This window comes from Pyrus communis, chromosome 13 (genome assembly GCF_041283825.1).
Source record: "Pyrus communis isolate YQ-2024b chromosome 13, ASM4128382v1, whole genome shotgun sequence".
Classification (NCBI taxonomy): domain Eukaryota; kingdom Viridiplantae; phylum Streptophyta; class Magnoliopsida; order Rosales; family Rosaceae; genus Pyrus; species Pyrus communis.
The window spans coordinates 15,597,501-15,620,677 of NC_142577.1; the positions used below are offsets into that span (position 1 = coordinate 15,597,501).

General features: G+C 38.1%; 3 protein-coding genes, 1 non-coding gene and 1 pseudogene across 7 annotated transcripts; 3 read left to right on the plus strand and 2 right to left on the minus strand.

The window, feature by feature from the left end:
• The first annotated feature begins 5 nt into the window (after positions 1-5).
• On the plus strand, positions 6-6,820 carry LOC137737505 (histone-lysine N-methyltransferase family member SUVH9). 3 transcript variants are annotated; one of them, XM_068477009.2, is made up of 2 exons: positions 6-2,446; positions 6,368-6,820. In XM_068477009.2, exon 1 carries the CDS (start codon positions 345-347, stop codon positions 2,385-2,387), a length of 2,043 nt encoding a protein of 680 aa, XP_068333110.2. In that variant the 5' UTR covers positions 6-344; the 3' UTR covers positions 2,388-2,446; positions 6,368-6,820. The 3 variants fall into 3 exon arrangements, with proteins under 3 accessions (XP_068333110.2, XP_068333112.2, XP_068333111.2); XM_068477011.2 differs by lacking the exon at positions 6,368-6,820 and adding an exon at positions 2,547-2,867 and having other exon boundaries at positions 163-2,446; XM_068477010.2 differs by having other exon boundaries at positions 173-2,446; positions 5,765-6,820.
• Positions 6,821-7,098: 278 nt separating this feature from the next.
• LOC137738067 (uncharacterized) lies at positions 7,099-9,851 on the minus strand. Its single transcript, XM_068477670.2, has 4 exons — positions 9,429-9,851; positions 8,326-8,396; positions 7,918-8,053; positions 7,099-7,525 (listed from the first exon to the last, which is right to left on the minus strand). The coding sequence occupies exons 1-4, from the start codon at positions 9,583-9,585 to the stop codon at positions 7,440-7,442; spliced, it is 450 nt and encodes a 149-aa protein (XP_068333771.2). The 5' UTR covers positions 9,586-9,851; the 3' UTR covers positions 7,099-7,439.
• Positions 9,852-12,725: 2,874 nt separating this feature from the next.
• On the minus strand, positions 12,726-12,807 carry TRNAS-AGA (transfer RNA serine (anticodon AGA)). Its single transcript has one exon. It is a non-coding gene; the product is annotated as a tRNA-Ser (tRNA).
• A 455-nt stretch (positions 12,808-13,262) lies between these two features.
• Positions 13,263-18,458, plus strand: LOC137738449 (glutamyl-tRNA(Gln) amidotransferase subunit B, chloroplastic/mitochondrial-like; annotated as a pseudogene). The gene is made up of 9 exons (XR_015954630.1): positions 13,263-13,459; positions 13,787-14,458; positions 14,932-15,133; positions 15,809-15,949; positions 16,035-16,238; positions 16,911-17,108; positions 17,183-17,251; positions 18,149-18,261; positions 18,374-18,458. The product of XR_015954630.1 is annotated as a glutamyl-tRNA(Gln) amidotransferase subunit B, chloroplastic/mitochondrial-like (transcript).
• Positions 18,459-19,008: 550 nt separating this feature from the next.
• LOC148691829 (uncharacterized) lies at positions 19,009-20,530 on the plus strand. Its single transcript, XM_088683431.1, has 7 exons — positions 19,009-19,143; positions 19,226-19,335; positions 19,425-19,517; positions 19,595-19,741; positions 19,817-20,027; positions 20,173-20,183; positions 20,270-20,530. Exons 1-7 carry the CDS (start codon positions 19,086-19,088, stop codon positions 20,528-20,530), a joined length of 891 nt encoding a protein of 296 aa, XP_088539557.1. The 5' UTR covers positions 19,009-19,085.
• Positions 20,531-23,177: the final 2,647 nt, after the last annotated feature.

A 23,177-nucleotide genomic window follows, 5' to 3' on the forward strand; every position in this document is an offset into this window, starting at 1 on the left:
GAATCGTCCATCCATGCTGTCCTAAGCATGAGCAATTGGTAGCATCCAAAGCTCTTAAGATCAGATCCCAAACAACTTTAATTTTTAGGGTGTGAGGGGCAATTCTGTCCAAAAATAGTCAAGTTGCATACAATTTGCTACCAAAAATGGACGCGAAAAATTGACACCTTTTGTCAAAATTTTCATTTCAAAATCCGCCATGAGAGTAGCTCCTCCAAATTTCTCAGCAGAACCCTAAACAAAGAAAAGGCACGCCCACCTCCGCAACCGCAAACTTCCATGCCCAACCTCCACAGCCACTATACTCTCCTCCCACTCAGACCCACTTCATTTCTGCTGACGAAATGGGCTCTCTCATCCCAATTTTAGACCTCAATAACCTCCCAGAATCCGCCGCCGGCTCTACCCCAAACACTACCATCTCCGCCGTATCCATGAAAGTCCCCAAAATCGAACCGAAGCTCGAACCTTTCGACGAACCACTCGATGCCCACCTGCCCCAACTGCCTCCAGAACCCTTCATTTCCACTCCTACCCCCAACTCTCTCACCAATTCCCAAATTAACCCTTTCTCCGACCAGAACCACACCCCCGTATCTGATTCCTCCGCCGCACCCTCCGACCAGGAGAATGTGTACTCGGAGTTCCATCGAATTTCCGAGCTTTTCCGAACTGCTTTTGCTAAAGGGCTCCAGAGTATCGGCGACGGCGAGGTCGAAGTATTGGACCCGGATGCGCGAGCAATTGTGCCGGTTCCTCAAGAAACCCAGATAACAGAGGCTGTCGTCGCGCGAAGGAAATACCCCAAGCGGTCCTCCGAGCTCGTCCGGGTGACCGATCTCAACATCGAGGACCAGAGGTACTTCCGTGACGTGGTGCGGAAAACCCGAATGCTTTACGACTCGATTCGGATACTGTCAGTGGCGGCGGAGGAGAAGCGGAACCCAGGAAACGGGAAGCGAGTCCGTGGCGACTTGCAGGCCGCCACGGCGCTCAGGGATCGTGGGTTGTGGCTCAATCGCGATAAAAGGATCGTGGGTTCGATTCCTGGGGTGTACGTTGGCGATCTCTTCTTTTTCCGTATGGAGTTGTGTGTGGTGGGTTTACATGGCCAAGTCCAAGCTGGCATCGACTATCTTCCAGCGAGCCAGAGCTCGAATCACGAGCCAATTGCAACCAGCATTATTGTTTCGGGTGGCTATGAGGACGACGAGGATGCTGGCGATGTGATTATCTACACCGGTCATGGAGGACAGGACAAGTTTAATAAACAATGTGCTCATCAGAAGCTGGAAGGTGGGAATTTGGCATTGGAGAGGAGCATGCATTATGGGATTGAAGTGAGAGTTATCCGAGGAATCAAATGCCAAGGTGGTATTTCACATAAGGTTTATGTTTATGATGGCTTGTATAGAATATTTGACTGTTGGTTTGATGTGGGGAAGTCGGGGTTTGGTGTTTATAAGTTTAAACTTCTGAGAATGGAAGGGCAAGGCGAGATGGGTAGCGCCATTCTTAAGTTTGCGGCTAGCCTTAGGGCCAGCCCATTGTCTGTGAGGCAGTCGGGGTATCTCAGTCTGGATATTTCTAATAAGAAGGAGAATGTTCCAGTTTTTCTGTTCAATGACATTGATTCTGATCAGGATCCCATGTATTATGAATATCTTGCGGCAACTGTGTTTCCAACACAAGTATTTCATCAGTCCGGGAAGGGGACCGGGTGTGATTGTGTTGACGGTTGTTTTGGTAATTGCTTTTGTGCTTTGAAAAATGGAGGCGAGTTTGCTTATGATGACAATGGGTGTCTTTTGAGAGGGAAGCCTGTGGTTTTTGAGTGCGGGCCCTTCTGCCATTGTCCCCCAACATGCCGGAATCGTGTCACTCAAAAAGGTATGAGAAATAGACTGGAAGTGTTTAGATCAAGAGAAACAGGTTGGGGAGTTAGGTCCTTGGACTTGATACATGCCGGTGCCTTTATATGTGAGTATACAGGGGTTATTCTCACTAGGGAAATGGCTCAAATATTTGCAATGAATGGTGATACCTTGGTTTATCCACATCGGTTTTCTGATAGATGGACAGAATGGGGAGATTTATCCCAGATATATCCTGATTATGTACGTCCAACTTATCCTTCGATCCCACCATTGGATTTTGCTATGGATGTATCCAAAATGAGAAATGTTGCTTGTTATATGAGCCACAGTTCCACTCCGAATGTGATGGTGCAGTTTGTACTGTATGATCACAATAATTTGATGTTTCCTCATCTCATGCTGTTCGCAATGGAGAACATCCCTCCTATGAGGGAGTTGAGCCTTGACTATGGGGTGGCTACTGTGTCTGAGGCTGATGAATGGACAGGAAAACTTGCTATCTGTAACTAATTTTGATGGGGCAATGATATTAAATCATGCTGACAGTTACGGGAGTATGATATACTAAGGTAAAACCAACTCATTTCTCAGTAAAAGCATTTGTATCTTTCTTATTTTTTTGGTCATACACCAGATCAGCTTGCCCTGTTTTCCCATGCTTTGTTGTAGCTCTTGTTCAAACTTCAATGTCACCTTGTCACCTATTCATTGGTGCTAGGTATGTGATTCTTTGTGCAATGATATACTCTAGTAATCATATGGTGAAGCATACTATTCGGAGGAAGGGGCCTTTATATTTCTCTGTGCTGGAGGTGATTTGTCTTGTTACATATAAAACCTAGTCATTCTAGTCTATTTACTTAGGATTAACATTTTCCGTTTGTGTTGCTCTGGAGCAAGATTGTTCATTAATTTGTATGCTAGGGTAATATCATGATTCATGGACCATGATTCTGGCTATAAATTATACTCAGGGATTTTGGTTTATAATATTCTGAATGCTCAGGGAAAGACTTGAAAATTGTAATTTGTGATGGTTAATAAATTTACTGAAGTGAGTAAAAATAAGTTACAACTTAAAAGGAATATAGGAGGACATGAATGCTGAACTAGAACAGTTTTTCACCAACATTTAGTTTTGACTACTGCAGTAAGACACTTGAGTATCAGATATTTCTCATATTTGTTCATGACCCAAAGGAAACAAATATTCACCACCCCCTTTTTTGGGTTAGGATAAAAGGATTTGAACCATTGACCTAGCCTAATCCCAACCCATTTTCTGACCCTTTCTCATGACTTGACTATCCTAACCCCAACAGAATAAAAATTTCTTATCATTAAGACAACTATTTTGGTTTGTTTTATTAAATATTTCTCTTGCCAATAAGTTTCAGCTACAAGTTTTATCGAATGTACTTTTGCATATTCTGAACATCAAATTATGCTTTGCAAAAGGAAGACATTTGGTTAGGATGGCAGGCTTGTTTTTGATTGCTAGAAGAGTTAAATTATGTGCTTTTCAGTCCTGATTAATGGTACTCTCTGTTGTACATTCAAACACATTAAAATAAAAATTCTGACCCCAAAATATGTAGTTTTCAGTATACAATGGTAATGACACTTTTCTGGTATTTTATTTTGCTAGGGTTATAAGTATTGGTGCTTGTAGTCATTGTCCCATTGCTTTCCATTTGAGTCTTCATGTCATTCTATTACTAATGAGCGCAGATGGAACAATATGGGTTATGGGTAGTGAGTGCACCGTCGGGTCCTCAAACCATTTGGGTTGGAGTTCATATTTGACATATGCAACCTGAGTATTGTGGCAATTTGTGGAATAATTGTACCTTGAAGCAATTATTGGATAAACTTTTAAAGAAGATAATTTTGTTAGCAAAATCTATGACTTTGTTCTTGTACTTTTTATATTTTACTATTGATGAGAAGTGCAATCAAAGGCCACATGGTATACAGTCCCCTATGTAAAATAACCGAAAACTTATAAAACAACAACTTACAAACCGACCCACCCCAACCCTAAAGAGAGCGGGTCCACAGAAACTGCAATGAAAGTAATACAGTGCACTTCCCAATCCCTTGAACGGAGAAAGAAGGGGGCAGTCACTAAATCCAAATGAAACTGAAGCCCAAAGTGATGTCTAATAAATAGCCTTGTCCAATGAACTTGGAATCTATTATCCTGTAAATAGGAGAAAGAAACTATTTAATTAGTGTAGTATTTCTTGAAGTGGAGTTTGGTACAGGGAAAGGGAGAAGAAATTCATGTTGAATAGATATGTGAAAGTCCAGTGAAGGGAAAATGCCATGGTTTACCTTTGAGTTATGGTTGACTTCAATAAAAGGCATTAATTTGGGGACACTTTAATTTTACATTCTTTCCCTAGGAAATTGAGTTACTTTAACTGTCCTGGAATTTTAATTGATTAACAGGAAAGAATCTCGAATGCACTTCAACTGGCCCATTCAGTAATCATTAAACATCACAGGAACAATAGTGAATCATATTTCTTGCTTAAAAACATTATAGAGGCATCAGATTAGATTTAGATAGCTATAAATTGTACCTATAGAACTTCTACTTGTGCTATTTTAAGAGGTTGCAAGGTAAAGATGCAAAGTGCTTTGAAACCTGCATTACATACAATACGACTCAGGTTGTCAAGCTGATTTGGTGTTTGTATAGGGTATTTTGAAGTTTTTGCTTAAGTTGTACAAAATAATTGCTAGGCTGCAGCTAAATGTAAACTTACTAAGCGTGTATGGGAATTTGGGGAATGGGTATATGTATGGATATGCCCATATAGTAACCTTGAAAATTTGAGGAAAATATTTTTGACTGCTTCAAAATGTACCAATTAATATTCAGTTTATATTTTTCGGTTACTAGCATATTCAGTTTCTTTCATCAATGCTGTACGCTAATTTAATATATGTGTGCGTGTGTGTGTGTGTGCGAGCACGCATGTGTCTCTGCATTTGTAAGGAAATTCTTTCAAAAAGGATGCCTGTACTTTGTGAAAGGGTTTTGATATCCACACACCCCTTTTTACTTCTCACACACCCTTGTAATTTTCGGCCGTCGGATCGGATGAATTGAAGAGGATCAAGGGACAGAAATTAACAAGGGGTGTGTGAGAAGTAAAAAAGGGTGTGTGGGATAGCATACCCCTTTGTGAAAACTTCCTTGTTTGAATCACCCTGCAATTAAATTTTAATAATTCCAACCTTGCATCTTCGTTCAATGGATTACCCTTAAAAAGTTCTGTGGAATAGGAAACCATTTAGTTATCTAAGTATTGATCAAATTAATAAATGAACACAACGTTTCTGATCGCTAACAAATTTATTATTGGGGTAGGTTTTCTTTTGTCATATACTAGTTGAACATATAATTATTTTCTCGTTGAGATTAATGATAGCTTTTATGTGGATGAAAGTATATACAAGTTTGCTTTGTATTCCCTGTACGTGTCATATCAATGTCCTTGCACCTCTGCACCAACACCATAGTTTCAGATAACATCTTGTCATCTAAGTTGGCTTAACCAATGCCAAATCTGAAATTCTTGCTTGTGATATTTGCCATGTGGTAGGAAATTAGGAATCTATGTCAGAATCATATTTCTCTGTGACAAAGTCCTTACTATTAAAATTAGAGTTCTGTAAAGTTCATTGCAATTAGACTAGAATACGCAATAACCTATTTGAATTTGAAATTCTTCTTGTTCATTAAAAGTGTATTTCGTTCTTGTATTTTCTTCAAAACCAATTCATTGTTTAGGTTTGTCAAGCTAGAAAATCCTCTGCAATGTCAAATTGTATATATCCATACAATCGATAACATTCAGTTGGCTGCTTTACAGACACACGCGTCTCATGCCCTTGCCTGTTCGCGTGAATAGAGAGAGACACACATGAGCACACGCATAACTTGTTCCTGGTGTATATCTTTTGCAAAGTTAGGCAGTTTAAAGTGAGGGAGCCATGCAAATCTTGTCATTTGAAAGAGAATTATGTGTTTGGAAGGGGAAGTTTGGTAAAGTACAATAAGTTGAGCGGCTTCCTGGAGTTCTCTTCTGTTTATTTCTGCAGTTCTATATTTATTTATTGTAAAAAATTTAAACCAAAAATTTTCAAATGGAAATTTACTGTCGGCAGAAAAATGATGCACTAAATATTGTATCTAGTGACTGTTTCTCTGCTTTTTATAGTCATAATTAGTTCATTAGATTTCTGTGTATGATACATGGTGCATACTTGAAAGCTTACCGGCCTGTGCTGCTGTGCAACTGGATCGGAAACCATTCGGTTTTATGGTCCACATAATTTTCTGTTATCATGTTACGCAGGTGTATACATGGAAAAACAGAATACTGGATGTGTTTGGTTATTGTCGCGATTGCTTTTATAAAAATGGCATACTCAATGGTTCTTGGAGCTCTCTAATTTGTTTTCTTATTATGCAGGTGGCATTCAGACTACTAAGCTGTGTATCTGGCTTCCGAATTTTCTGGTCCATGAATGTTTCCTCACAACTAGATGCCGAAAATGTAAATTTTTCAATCAGGTTATCCAAAAGCATTGACGTGGCTCATGTACATGGCAATTGAAGTCGCGGGCTGGTGAAAAAAAAAGAGAATTGAGAACTCGCAGACCGAGCCACCAGATGCTGCTGTGATGATTTTCTCTGACGTTTTAGGCTTTCCCGGTTTCCTGGACCTTTCGGACCAAGTCTTCATACACGCAACTGATAGTAGATGTCTTTAGGTTTGTTGAGTTTGTAAGAACAACTTGTACTGATCTTCTGTACTTGTAGCTTTGTATATGTTATCACAACCAAAATGGCTAAACTTTGTACAGAATTGTATAATTCGTGCCCACATATATCGCGTATGTTTGGATGGATTGGTTTTCTTTAATTCCTTGATTTATTCATTTATAATGGAGTATGATGGTGATGATTGAGGATTTAGGGTAACAGGTAACTTGAAAGCAAGAATAAACTGCTGCACTAAAAAATGATCGATACTCAAGGCACACCGGCATGTCTGAAGAAATTACGTGCCACTGTGCTGCCTAAACTGCTTGTCTGAACATAGACGTTAAAATAAGATTGCGATAATTGTTCATATTTAACCAAATGCGCGTAAATACTTCATATTTAACCAAATGCGCGTAAATACAACATTTGTAAATGTAGAGGCTCGAAATCCGCTGACATATTGATGAAAGAAGAAAAGGTCACCAGACTACAAAGGTGCCGGTGCTTCTTAAACTAGGTTTGATTGTTTCCTCCTTAAAAGGAAAACGATGACACAAGCGAATATATAACATAATACGAGTATTGCAATCGAGAGGGCTTTTGACTACATCTTTGTAAGCATGACCATGACTGTCAAGTTCTTTTGGTAAACTTTTGTATCCTCATATATATAAACCTTGTTTGTTATACAATCAGAGTTGTAATATGCACATTTCGGGATGACTTGGTATCCGAATTTCAGTATGTAGTGAAGATTACTTTGTGAAGAATACAGCTCATGCTTGAGTTGCGAGTGTTCCATTTTTCTCTAGTTGACGTAGTCTTGCTCGTTCCATCTTTCGTTTACGCCACTCTTCCAGGGCTGCAGGACATTATGCAAATTGGGAAAATTAGCTCATAACAATAAACACAAGTTGACATCTGAACAAAAAAAATGCACCAAAAATGCTATGAATCTTTCTTGCACGTACTAATACTAAAGTCAGAAAAATAATTTGACCAAATTTTAATGAAGCAGCACATAGTTATAGCGTAGGCTAGTATTTACACAAGAAACCATAACCGATGTATCCATCTGCTCTAACGTTTAAAGAAGTGAAGGATGTTCGACAATTTCTCTGAGATTGGTTCACATCTAACTTAAAATGTGAGCAACTATCTGATTTTCATAAACAATTGACACACACAAATAACATACAAGAACAATAGCCCATTTCAGTGTCTCAGAATGGACAAAAAATGACATATTTTCACCTTTGACGCTGGTTGCATCATTAACAGAATGTAGATCCTTCAACCTCTTGGAAAGGCCAACTGCAACGGTCTGCCGTGTGTCGTTCTCTTTGACAGTTTCTGGTTTTGCATTTGTTTCTTGTTGGATTTCCTTCACCTGAAATAGGAAAAAAATTAAATGAACATCCAATTGTACACAAAACCATGAATTATACAAGGTTTAACTATTTGTGTGATATTGAAATTTTTTATAAACAAGAAGTTCCAATTACAATTGAAAGTGCACATAAACATCAGACAAACAAACAGTAAGTATTGGTTCAGTTTGTACACGGGCACTCTCCGTTTCGTTTGTTACTAGCTGTAGAAGTTTATTTTAAGTAGAATTATAATCGATGCATAATAGTTCTAACACTGATTCATACTTACTCTTTTTATCAGTTCCATGGGTCGCATAGCAAAACGAATTTCTTCAGATTCTCTTACATACCTAAGTGCAGCTGCACATACACAGGAAAAAGATTAAAGAAAACCAAGTTAAAGTCAAGAATTATCATATTAGAGCATATGAACAAAATATCCCTTCACAGATTCATGAATTAGTATATTTAACTTTCTATAACGAACACACCATAGTTTAACAATCACCATGGTGCTTAAATCGAAACTGGACCTTTTAGTCATTCAAATATAGGTTTCATGCTATTATAATGCTTCGTTCATGAAATGCCTGCTTAATCAAAACTGGATCTTTTAGTCATTCAAATATAGGTTTCATGCTAGCATAATGCTTCGTTCACAAAATGCCTTCACAATCACCATCTTGGAGCACTTTTTCTATTAAAATTTGCTCATAATTACCTTAAAACCCATCCTCCAGCCCTAAACTAGGGTCATATAGATGGAAAAGGAAGATTAAGATTAAGAAATAAAACTATACTGAGTCTACGCGAGTAAACTACGTTACACATGGTAAAAAATTCCTGCAAAGAAGTGGTTGCTTCTCTCATAGCCTCATAGGAAAAGAGTAAGACACCAGTTGCACAATTTTAATCCTAAGAGTTTAATTCAAGGCTCTTCAGTTATCAAAAACCTCTATATGGGATTTAGTTTTCAAAATTGAACTGGTCCGAATCCGAACTAGGAAGATAACCTCATGACATTGCAACTTAAGGATAAAATCCAAAAAAACCAACTGTGAACTGCACTAAATGAAAGACCTCAATCACAAAACCCTCAAGCCTAAAATACTAAATTTCAAGCACATTCGGAACCTTCGAAGATCGACATAAAGCTGCACAACAAGATAACAATACAATTAAACCACTAAACCCCGCACTAGAAATCCTAATTCCCTAACCTCAAACGAAATGGGTCACCAATCCAATCAACAACAAGAAGCAAATGATGGGTTAGCAAGAAAAACCCAAATTTTTTTTCAAAAAGTGAGGAAATTTAGATGATGGGTCAGCATGATTTGCAAAGATAAAGAAAACCCATGAGCCAGATTGTAGAGAGAGAGGGAGGGAGACCTGAATTGAGGCGAGAGGCGGAGAGTTTGGAGCGAGAAGTAGCGGAGGAGAGAAAGCCCTGAAGCAGTAGAAGCGCCGTGATCAGGTTGAGCAAGCACATCATTATGGTGGCGCTCCTGAACGAGAGCCTGGGCCGCCATGATTGCTGTCCCTCCATCGTTTTCTTCTTGTTCTTGATTGCTGTATCTTTTGGTAATTAGATGCTACTTGAGCTGGTATAAATTAACAGCAGCGAGAGAGAGAGAGAGAGAGAGGAAGATCGACAAAGAGAGAGCGCCGTCCCCGGCATAATTTGCGACTCCAAATTTGTCCTCGTTCACTTTCACTTGATTTCTACTCAAGGTCAAAAACACTTCCAAATTAGAGGTGGGTCCTTCTGCTTTGGGAGAGGAAAATCAAGAAAACAAAACAAAATTAAGAATCAGTTTCCATCCGTCATTAAAGCTTCGTTTAGAAGTGTTTTTAAAATTACAAAAAACACTTTTTAAAAAAATATACTTGGATTTCAAAAGCATTTAAAATTACAAAAATCCTAAAGCTAAATGAGCACCAGTTATGTGCTTTTTTCAGAAGCACTTCAAATACTTTTATAGGATTCACTTGCGATCAATGGCGAAGCCGGGATTTCTCCGGGGGGGTGGGGAGGGGCGAACTTAAAAGAGTGCAAGATTAAAGAAAAATGGCAACGATTAAATCTTTTTAAAAGAGTGCAAGGACTTCTTGGAATATTTGAAGGAGGAGGACTACTCGGAATATTTGAAGGAGAAGAACTACCAAAAATGTTTGAAGGAGGATTTAAGCATTGTTTCTTATAGTATCGTTCCATTACGTAACTGTAAAATGGAAGGAAAAAATAAAAATTCTTAAGACTCTTAATGCTAGAGTACACTATACTAATATGCATGGTAACTAATCCAACCAACAATTCAACCAATCCAACCACTTGCATAAGCTTCCAAATAATTACCCCTAATATGCATAATAACTAATCCAACCAACAATTCAATTAATCAATACCAATAACTCAATAAGCATACAAATTATTCAATAAATAAAAATTCAATTCAACTAAGTATATGAATAAGAATAATTGTATACATTATGGAATAATTCAATTAATTAATCAAGAATCAAGAATTCAAATTTTAATTTTCACCCTAAAAAATAATTTCATATCAATAATCATATAATCATATCAATAATCAATAACCAATAACCATATTAGTGCATTACCATATAATTCTATACCAATAAAAACTCATTCGTATTAAATAATTAACTAGGGTTAGGGATTATAAATTTAGGAATTAAAAAATTTACCTAAAGAATGGCTTTGAAGGTTGCAAGCCGCGGTTGGAGAGTGGCTGGAGACTGACTTGAGTGGTTGGCGACGGCTGGAGCTTGGAGAGTGGCTGGTTTTCTGTCCGTTGGCTGCCAAGTTGCTGCGTAGCTGCTGGGAATTTGGGGGGCAAGCATTGCTCTCTGATTGGCAAAGGCAAAGCTGAAAAAGAAAAGGGGGACATGCACGGGTCTGAGGCCCCGCACCCCCCCCCCACAATATTCTTTTTTCTTTTTCACACTTATCAAAATGGCGCTGTTTTTTTTTTTTTTAGGGAACCACATCGTTTTGACCTAGATGTTTAAAAAAAAAAAAAAAAAAAGGATCCAGCTCTGCTGCGATAGAACCAGATCATCGAAACAGGGAGGGGGTGAAAACCAGTCGAGTTTCCGATGAGGGGAGGGGCTGAACCAGCCCTCCAAGCGAATTTTTTCGACGAGGGGAGTGGCGGCCGCCACTCCTCGCCCTCACGTGGCTTCGCCACTGCTTGCGATTTTACTAAGGATTGGTTTCATAAATATTTTCACCAAAAACGCTTTCAGTTATTTTAAATATACTTCCAAACAAGCCCTTAATCTAGGTAGTGTTATTGCACTTCAATTTTAACCCTAAAGACATCTTAAGTTTGATTTTCGTCAATACAAATTTGGACTAAATTATTATGGCTTGTCCAGTGAGGTTGAGCTCATTTTCCTATCTCCTAATCTAGATAACGTCCTATGTTTAAAAAAATGAGTTACCGTCCAGAAAGAAAATTAAGAATCAAGAAACCTAGGTCAGCCGCATTTTTGTCCTTGGAAAATTTCCTTTTTATTCTATTGTTTGTAGTATTTTATGTTGGTGATTATTTGAGTTTTTTTATACAAATTTTTAAGTTTGGATATTGGTTAGATAAGTTTCCAAATTTGAATTTCATGCTTCATTCGTATTCATTCGGATTTATTCCAAAAAAGAAGAAAAGGGAATGATGTACCATTTTTTCAATTTTTTTATGACTAACTTAAAAGGTTTTGAAGAAGTTAATGCTTCATTATAAAATTAATTGACAATATAAGGAGTAGTCCAATCTCTTATAAATTCATACAAGGTCCCACTTCTCATTGAGACTCATTCTCAGCACGCCTCTCACGTGAGTAAATTTTCAAGTCTAACACGTGGATAACACAACAGGGTAACATGGAGCGCATGTGACCGTTTGGCTTCACACCTGGGATAACCTGCTCTCATACAATGGAGAAGTTGAGGTTCCACCATAAAAATCAATTGACAATATATGAAGTAGCCCAACATCTTATAAGCCTATGAAAGGCCATTCCTCCTATAAATATGAGATTCATTATCAATTGGTTTCCTATTTTCTTTGGCCTTACGTCATGTAACAATTTAGGGGGTCATACTATCTGGTAAATTACAAAACTAAATACAAAAATGTTATGATGACCCATATTCACAATCTTATCTGCTATATTTTAGATTTTTTCAGTACAGTTGTTTATTGAAATGGTAGAAAATGGGATAGTCTTTGCATTTATCAAAGTTCCTTTATACACAAAAGTTTACAAGCCATAAGGAGTAAATGGTATGAAGCAAAAGTCGTCATCTCATTTTCTATTTCATCTTTTTAGTACTATCCTATCTAAAATTTTGAATTGGTATCACCAAAATCAATGTGACTGCTTGTTTCTACAGGTATTTTTATGTAAGAATTCATATTAACTTAACGACGGATCATTTGTTGTTTTTAGCAAATTGAACCAATAAAACAAAGGAAAAACGTATTTTTATGTAAGAATTCATATTAACTTAACGACGGATCATTTGTTGTTTTTAGCAAATTGAACCAATAAAACAAAGGAAAAACCTTGTACTATTGGAATTGAGGGAGTAATTATGTATTCCCCTTTGGTCGAATTGAATTGTGGAATTAACTTAAAAATATTTCTAATAAAAACGAAAAACGTGAGCGGCAGGATTCGAACCTGCGCGGGCAAAGCCCACATGATTTCTAGTCATGCCCGATAACCACTCCGGCACGCTCACTGTGGCGATGCTGAAACTCCAAATTTAAAGTAAATTATAGCAATGGTTCATCAACTTTAATCAAATTGGAGCAATCCCTTAACTAAAAATCTATTACTATTGGTCCCCCAATTCATCAAAATATGTAAATATGATTCTTTTTGTCAACTTCGTTAGAATTTTGTCAAAATAAGTTATGTTGAAAGAACCATTGCTATAATTGGGATCCTTTAATTCATTAAAACGTGTAACTATGTTCCTTTTAGTCAACTTTGTTAGAATTTTGTCAAAATTAATTATGTTGGAAGGACCATTGTTATAATTGAGTTAAAGTTGAAAAACCATTTCTCTAATTGAATTAAAGTTGAGAGACCAATGGTAATGAATTTTTAGTTGAAGGATCATAGCTGCATGTTTTGATGAATTAAGAGACCAATGGTAATGAATTTTTAATCGATGATCATTGCTGAGTGAAAATCAAGTACTATTGCTACCATTTACTCCGAAATTTATGTTAATTTACTGTACATGCGATAACCCATGTTTCAAGTTTCAACTTCCAGTTTCATATCCCAGCTCCTCTTCTCCCACCACATGAACCTATGGTAGCCACTCCACTCCTCCTCAGTCACTTCTCCCCATCCGCCATTGTTGCGGCCTGACCTCTCTTAATGTAAGAACACTCCTTTTTCCGTTTTTTGTTGTTTTCTTGGGTTAATTGTGATGCCCACCAGCTGTTTGACGGATTGTCTCAGTTGGAAAAACTTGTTTTTTGGGTGATATTGGAAGTGGGTTTTGTGTTTCTGTTGATGGATTAAATTGGATTACGATGTGTTTTGATTCAAATATATTGTTCGAATAGGCGAATGACACGGTTAGAAACTTAGGATTAAATATTCTCTCTGAAAAATATCATTCAATTGTAGCTGTTTCAATTAACTTACCCTCATAATCCTGTTTTTCGACTAATCCATGCATTTCATAATGTTTGGGAAGACAGCCTCTGCATTGTTTGATATCCAACTGGATTACGAAGATGGCTTCCATGATCTTTAGAAGCCTTCACACGAACCCTTGTTTGCTCCATCGAACTGCATTGCTTAGAAGAAAAGATGTCTTTTTGTATTGCACAATGAGGAGCGCACAAACCCAGACGGCCACCACACAAGAAAAGGTTAAGTCACAAGTGAAAGTAGCACCGAATATTCAGAACAAAACACTTGAGAAAGCCTCAAAGGACTATGAAGCTGTCATAGGTATAGAAACTCATGTCCAGCTCAACACTCTTACCAAGGCCTTTTTTATTTGTCCTTATAATTATGGTTCTCCACCAAACACCAGCGTCTGCTCCATATGTATGGGTCTGCCTGGCGCTTTACTGGTTTTGAACATGAAGGTTATTGAGTCTTCAGTTAAAGTGGGACTTTCACTCAATTGCAAAATGTCATTCAACTCAAAGTTTGATAGGAAACAGTACTTTTACCTGGACCTTCCAAAGGGTTACCAAATATCACAGTTTGATGTTCCAATTGCCACTGGTGGCTACATTGATGTGGATCTTCCGCTAGAGTTTGGTGGTGGGCATAGAAAGTTTGGCATTACAAGAGTTCACATGGAAGAGGATGCAGGGAATCTGCTTCATTCAGAAGGTGGACGTTACTCACAGGAAAGTGCCTTTCCTTTCATACTTTTCCATCAGCATTGTTCTACTTCTTATAAGTTATAAAAGAGTGAACTACATTCTGGTTTTGTTTCTATAGTTTCTAAATGTCAGGGTGATGGTGCTATTTATCTTGTTTTGTTGGTGCCTTTGCGGACTTCTTGTCCGTGATTATATTTTTATTGTTTCTTTGGAATAAAAAATTGTTTCTTCTTGAAAAAAAAGCTACATTCTGGTTTTATTCTCAGAAATTTTTTTGTTTCCTATTTTCTTCTATTTGTTTTACTACTTTAAAGGCTTAATTAGATTAGTACAGTGTTTTGAATTCTGCGTAAATATGTGCTTTGAAATTTACTTTGGAATAACAATAACTATTTATGTATGTATAGTAATCTACTTGTCATCAGTTATGAAGATTGTCAGAGGCTGAGGTTAACGCTATCAGCCTATCACTTTTCTGGATACTTTTTGTTTATTTCTTGCAGGTTGATTTAAACAGAGCCGGGGTGCCCTTGCTTGAGATTGTTTCTGAACCTGATATGAGAACTGGTATTGAAGCTGCAGAATATGCTGCAGAATTACAGAGGTTGGTTCGGTACTTGGGAGTGAGTAATGGGAATATGCAAGAGGGTTCACTTCGTTGTGATGTGAATGTCACCAATTGGGCAAATACAGTTTGGGACAACGGTATGTTACTTCACGTTTTCTGTTTCTTAGCAACTATAAATCTAGTATAAAGAGAAACATGGAAAAAAAGAGATACCAAAATGTCATAACTTCAGCTGTGGCAAATGATTGAAATTGTTAACCTGGTAGGTTCTTGGAATAAAATAGAATTTGTTCTTTGCAAATAATCAGGTAATTTTATCACATTTTAATGGAATTGCCGATTCTTTTAGAAAAAGTTAATGGTATTGGTACTTCTCAATGCGTTCTCAAATTAAAGAAACGTTATTGCTAAAAGTTTCCTGCATTAAAGAATATCCACAGAGTGTTATTCTTTTTTATTCTCTGGTGACATTTTCTCAGAAAGGAAGCATTTTGTGTTTGACAAAGATCTTACCTGAATGACATAATGAGATATGAAAAATAGATTTTTTTTACATAAAGAGATGCGGTATTAAATAGGTTATATTCAGCTTTTACGTCATAACTGTCAAAGTCATAGCCTTGGGATTAGAAATCCACAGTTATAGCACATACACGCCCACTCACCAGAAGAAAGACAGATTGGAAGATAGAAAAACGTTACAATATAAATCGAATGTAATGAGTACTTTTCTATTTGACCAACTTTTGCTGCAGTACAATTATATATTATTTTCGGCGACTGATATAATTCTTCCTATTACATATTGGCAGGTGGAGATAAAAAATTTGAATTTGTTTTCATCTGTGAGCAGGGCAATAGATTCTGAAATCTCCAGGCGGGTGCTTCTTCATAGTCAAGGCCAGAACAAAGAAATTGTACAGGAAACTCATCTATGGGAAGAAGGAGCTCAGGTGATAGTACCTTTATCATCCTTATTGTGTAAAACGTTCCTTTGTGTCCAGCTACATGCTCTGTTAACTTTATTGTGCTGTTCAGAAAACAGTTACAATGAGAAGGAAAGAAGGACTTGCTGACTACTGATATTTCCCAGAACCAGACCTTCCAGGAGTTTTCCTCACCCATGACTATGTTGATGGTATTCGTAATACATTGCCTGAACTTCCAGAAATGAAGCGTTGGAGATATGAAAAGATGGGTCTGAGCATGCAGGATGTTATTTTTCTTACAAACGACATAAACGTACGATCTCTGTATTATTGTCTGAATGCTTGCTCTGTGTGGGAGTTGCTCTATATTTCTAGAATTTGGGAGTTAAAGGAACAAACAGAAGTAGAAATTATGACCGAAACTAAAGAAGTAGAAATTATGTATGCTTGCTCTCTCTAGGAGTTGCTCTAAATTCCCAAGGTCATGTAATTCACACAAAGTAAGAAAAACAAAAGAAAAGTTAAAGTTTCTAGAATGTGGGAGTTGCTCTATATTTCTAGAAATTATGACCGAAACTAAAGAAGTAGAAATTATGTATGCTTGCTCTCTCTAGGAGTTGCTCTAAATTCCCAAGGTCATGTAATTCACACAAAGTAAGAAAAACAAAAGAAAAGTTAATGTTAACTCACAATGCTAGCAATTGTACATGCCGAGCTTGATGGACTGGCCATCTTTCTCTTGAGTGTCTTATCAATCTCTTACTGTGTGTTTGAACCAGATGTTTTTAGTGTCAGTGGATGTTTCCCTAAGAAATTACTTCAAGAAAAGCCTTTGGTCAGTCATTTCATCCATTCAATGTTCAAGTACAAATGGTTGATGATCTAAATGGCATAATATGCATGCCTATTATTTTTGTTTTCGTCTTAAAAAATGGCATCATATGTTATATGTGAATTGGGGCTGATTGCTTTCTGTATACCTTAGGTTGCAGAGTTTTTTGATACTACTATTACAAAGGGTGCCGATGTGAAGCTAGCTACCAACTGGATAATGGGTGATGTTGCTGCCTATATGAAAAATGAAAAATTGACCATCAATGAGATTAAGCTTAGCCCCCAAGAGTTGGCTGAGTTAATAGCTTCCATTAAAGATGAGACTATTAGTGGGAAAATAGGAAAAGAGGTAACTGGTTTTCTTTTCTTCTTTCAGACTACATTTGCAATTTTATGTATTTCTAAGATCAATGGAATTTGCAGATACTGTTTGAGCTTCTAGCCAAGGGTGGTACTGTGAAGGGACTGATTGAAGAAAAAGATTTAGTTCAGGCAAGTTCACTTTATTTCCAGGCTTGTAATTTTTAAATGTTCAAATGTGTGAGATGTTGGAGAATAGAATCCCACAACGGTTATATGACACAATAATATACAATTATTATATCGGAGTTTCCACCCCTAATATCACCAAGGCCTTTTGTGATAGAACCCAACACCTAATATTAATAATATGTGGTTAAGTTGGAACAATATTGGTGATATTGGTAGTGGACCAAGCTGGCCTATAAAGTTGGTCATGAGATGTAATTCATTCTTATAAATGTCTATTTTTTCTGTCCGATGTCGCGGCTTTTTAAACTTTTATTGCTCTTATATTTGCTGCTCAGTAATTTTATCTGATTCTCTGATCCAATGCTAGATTAAAAATGTGCCGAAGGTTGAGCACCTTCTCAAGTATCCGGTGCCTTGGCTTAATATAGCATTCATTCCCTTTTTGTGTCAAATTCAACACCTATCACCACAATGTTTCTAAAAATAACAGTGTCGTCTGGACTCTGGATTATTTCCCGCTTACCAAATTGGTAAAATTGGTGGTGGTATATCTTATTTTTGGATGTTTCGCAGATGTTATCTAGTTTCAGAAGTCAAAGACATTATTTCGATTTCTTTATGTGCCCCCTACTTTATGCGAGTTAAAAAGTTAGGATAACAATGGAGATCCAATTTTTTTTTTTCAAATACAATATGAATCATGTGACCCTAAAATAACCGATTGATCCTACTAATTTGTCTAAGTTTCCAATTAGAGTAAATACGTTAGATGATATCATATAGAATTTCTGCACTGCTGCAGCCAATAACAGTGAAATAAGATCATCTTATGAGGATAATATCGTATAGAACTTTGTAACAAATTAAAAGTTCTCTAATGACTCGGGTTTGTAACAGATAGTAGATCCTGCTGAGATTGAACAAATGGTAGAAAAGGTGGTGTCAGAGAATCCAAAGCAGCTGGAACATTATCGTGGTGGAAAAACTAAACTGCAGGATTATTTTGCGGGCAGGTAAAATTTTATCAAACTGTAATCCATATGCTCAGTTTTCTATTCATGATTAAGCTATTGATAATGTTTCATAAGTTGAGTGATATGGTTTTGAACATTTTAACTCTTTGCAGGTAATGAAACTATCAAAAGGAAAAGCAAATCCAGGGCTCCTGAACAAGATTCTTTTAGAGAAATTAAACGCCAAAAGCTGATAAAGGTCTAGATGATGCAATATTGTGGCCACCAATGGCAAACCAGCATTGCTGAATACTGAAAGCATTTCGACATTTGTTGCTTGAATTATGTCTTGCCTGCAGTAGAAGCATATCTTGATTTTGACGTGTTTGTGGTCACTTCTGAGTTCTGAACCAGCATTCTGCAGCTGTTTGAGATTTTTGACGTGTTTGTGGTCACTTCTGAGTTCTGAACCAGCATTCTGCAGCTGTTTGAGATTTGACCTGACATATCTGAATTATGGATCAAGAGTATCTGGAGCTTGAAGAAACGATTTGCCTCTAATTTTATACTTCCTGCTGCAGTTTGATTGCTCTACAAGCTAAAAAGCTGGATAGAGAGATATTGAATTATAACCTCAGCTTCTTCCGGTACATAATTCATTTTCCAGAATTCAAGCTCTTAATTTTGGTGTTCAAAGATTCATTTGTACATAAAAGAAATGAGATCAATTACATAACACATACATTTTGTGTACTATCTACCGCTCACCATGGATCAACTCTCCACTTCCGAAATTCATAAATTGGCTTCACAACTTTGTTAGCTATGTTGTATACTCCCACATCGTGACCACCATAATCATAGTGGCTTCAAAATTCTCCATGTCTTCCGCTTCTGTAACTGAGGCGGGCGTGGGTAGGAAGAAACAAAAGGCTTCTAGTAAGTGGATTTTGTTTCAACCTTCCCTTCTTACTTGCATTTTGTGTTTAAGAGCTAACAACCTTATTTTCCTTGAATCTAGGACCTCAAGCAACCAAAAAGCCGAACGTTGTTTCAAGGGAGGATCCTCTGGGGGCCGAGATGTATCAAAAGGCCAAGGATCTGCAAGATTCCACTCTTGAAGCTCTGGAGGTAAGGCTTACCTCTGAAGTTTACTCTTTTGAGTTTTCCCTTCATCTTTTTTACTCTCTTCTTGACTCTTTACCCGATTTCTAAAACAGGCCATAAGGGAAGAAAGGATCTCTCCGCCTAAGGCATTTTTACCTCCAGCCCGAATAGTACAAGATTCTCCTGCTCGGGCTAAGTCTTCAAAGGTATATCTCTTTTTCATTCTTCAGACTTGTATCTTTGCCAATCTTGGAGTTTTAACACTTGTCTTTCACTTTTGTAGGCTAAGGTTGGAGAGTCCGCTTCTCAGGTTGGGCATGATTCTTCTTCTATTCTTTCAACCTCTCCTCTCTTCGTGGTGACTCCTACTTCTCAATTTGACCTGTCAACTGGGGAGATGCTGTACTTTGTGGTAGACAACAGTAATTCGGTGAGCATTTTGATTTTGACACTTGTATGTTTAAAGTCTTCTCTTTTCATACTTATTCTCCCTTGTTTCTCCCAGTCCACCCCAACACAAGAGTCTCGCCAACCAGCAGCAACAACCTTCGGGGAGCCCATACTCCTTGAGTTCCCCGTGGTCTCAGAGGTAACTAGCCTACGGGTTTCTTGGGCAGCTTCTCCTGATGTAGTTGTTGCTTTTGAAGTGCCCATCTCTCAACCTCAAGTATATTATTATTTAAACTTTTGCTTTTTTTTTTTTTTTTTTTTTTTTTGTAAACTATTTTCCTGACACTTGTCGTTTTTGATGCCTATAGGGTTCTGGTGAGGGTTCGGGTATTATCCCTACTTCTCCCATAAGCAAAGATGATCATTCTTAATAACCAAGTGTCCTTACTCCTCTTTCTTTTAAGGCTTCAGGCTCTACTCAGGTAAACTACTTTCCTCATCTTTTGTTTTCTTTTTAACTTTGGTTCGAGGGCCACCTCCTTACTTTGTTTTTCTTGGCTTGTGACAGGGTTTTGGAGAAGGCTCGAACGAATATCCTCCACCTTTGGTGGGCAAGGCAGATCTTCCAAGGACTCCCCTAGCCTCTGGGGTGGAGGGGATTCCCATTCCTCGTCCTAAGAAGAAGGTCAAAGTTGCTGCTGTTCCTATTACTGCTCCTGCTCCTGAGATTCTTCCTCCTCCGTCAATTGGAACTGTCCCTCCTCTTATTACTGAAGAGATGCTCCCAACCCTATCAGTAGCATCATTGCTCGAACTTGCTTCTCATTGAAGTTTCACCAATACTAATTTAACGCCAACCCCTTTCAACCTGCTTAGGCTTCCTCAATATAACAATCTCTCACATCCCATAAGGCCGGATGATATTTCTTTAAAAACTTAGCACTAACTGGATGTTTTTCCAAGTTTCCCTCCAAATCTATCAAGTAATATCCTCCTTTATCTAGTGCTTGGTGAATAATAAAAGGACTTTCCCAAGTAGGACTCCATTTCCCAAAGCCTTTTACTTGAGCTTCTAAAGGCAAAACTGCTTTCCAAACTAATTCTCATTTCTTGAAGTTTTTCAACCTCACCTTCTTATTGTATACTCGGGCAATAACTTTCTCCCCTTCTTGAATTTCTCTCTTTTCCATACACCAACAATTTTTTGATTAAGGACCTGACTGCAACTACTTAGTCTTTTATTCTTTGTTCTGACATTACTGGTGTTGGGGAGTTGAGACAATGTGGGGCCTATCCCATTCTTCCTTGGTGAGGAATAACACTTGTTCCAGAAGCTTTTGGGTTGCCACCTTAGTCGGGCGACTATTCTCATTAACTTCTAATCACTGGAGAATCCCAATACTAGGATTATAAAAGTTGGCTTTTGCCACATTGGCTGTGGGAAGGAATGGTCGTGACTCGGCCTCCACCATCTCCCAAAATCCTAGTCTCATGGCTCATTCCTCATGGTAAATTGCTACTTGTTGGTGCAAGGTGGAAGGCACAGAGAAGCTCTGATGAATCCAATCTCGGCCTAGTCATGACGAAGAAAGCTAGCATGATTTGCTTGGAGCCCAAGTCAACCTCCAAGGCCAATATCCCATGAGTTTTGGTGATGGCCCCAGAGAAACTGGAAACTGTTAGATTTGTGGGGATAAGATCCTCCTCACTTTTATACACCATTTTCATCTGCTTATATAGTAACACATTGACTGCAGCTCTTCCATCAATCAAAACCCTCTTGAAGGGTACCCCCTCTAGATGAGCAGTTACATATATAGGCTTGAGATGGTTAGCTAGAGCCAAGGTCAGTCGAATGAAGACTATTCTGTTTGTGTACACTCTCTCGGGCTCTTTCTTTGTGGGCTCGGGCAAACCTACGCTGCCCGACTCTTCTTTTCCCGCTTCTTCAACACTAACATATGTCATCATAGGTTCTGTTGTCAAGTAATCACCCTTCATTATGGCAGGTTGATCCAGCTCGGCGCAAAACATGGCAGATAAAACATATGTCATGTTTACGTGGAATTTGTGAGGTTCAAGTAAGTCTTCCTTCTTGCCTCCAATGTGGTCGATGAATTCATCTAACTAGGCCTGTGCCTCTTTGGGTAACATTAGTTCAGGTAGCGCTTTCTCCTGAGTTATGCCAAAGTTTGGCATTTGTCCTGGAACTTCACAAAGAGTATCAACCAACAATGGTGAAGGCATTCTTCTTTCAGGCGAGATAGTTCCAAAACATTACCATGTCTTCCTGAGCTCTCCTCAAGATTCTATACTTCCCAGGATGAGGGTTTTGTGACACATGATCTCCTTCCCCCTCTGTTTTTCTATTTGCCTTTTCTACCTCTTTTTTGGTTCTCCAATGAAGTTGATTTCTCCCCCATGAGGTACTTTCTCAAACTTCACGTTCTCAAAGGTTTCTTAGGCTGCAGAGACTTTTAGTGAGTTCATGTGGGCTTTGTGCTACCTCTGAACTCTCTTGATCATAGATGCTCCTATTTCTTTGACGGGCTTTCCCTCTTTTCCAACCATGTACCATTTCTGCCCGAGTCAGGCAGGATTTTCTTCATGATTGGATACACTATCCTCTCCTTTATTCTGACATCTCCACCGACATAGCTTGGCTGGGGTGGCCTTACCTCCACCCATTTTGGTATTTTGGCTTCTCTATCTTCCCCTGCTTCAGTGGCTTCATAATTTCTGAATACCTCTAACAAGCATTTTGGCTGAGAATCTCATCCCAATCATTGGAAAACATTTATGGATGTCTCTTTCTCAGCTGCCCGCATGATGCTCATACGGGCTTCTCATTCTTCTTTCTCTTTTTTTTTGATCAATTCTTGATCAATAATATCTCCTGATGCTAGTACCTCTAACTCACATTCACATTGGCACTTGCTACACAACACCAGCCTTTTAACTATGGCTGTTTTGGGTCTCTCAGGCAACTTAATAGTTCCTTCTATTAGTCTATCATTTGCCCACCTTTCAGCCTTGACTTCTCAGGTAGCTTTCCCTTTCTCTTTTTCAACCCAACTTTTTTCCGTTTCCCTTTTTCAGCCCAACTCAAGTTGATCATGTTAATTTGGGCTTCTGGGAAGGGATTTGTGTCAATCATCATATTAGCCTGGGGTTTCTCCAACAACAACTTTCCCTTGACTATGAGGTCTTGTATCCAATCCCTGAACTGGACACAGTTAACTATAAAGTGGTTAAAGTTGTAGTGCAGCTTGCAATATTTATTTCCTCTCAATTCTTCGGGTTTGGGTAGTTTTTTAGTGCTGTCGGGCACAATTACTCTTATCCGCACCAAGTCTTCATAGATCTCTGAGGCCTTGGTTATATCGAAAGAGTAACTCTGGTATTTAGGGGGCTTCATATGGACAAATCCACCATCATTTATCACCACTTTCTGATCCTTGACTAATTGAACTAAC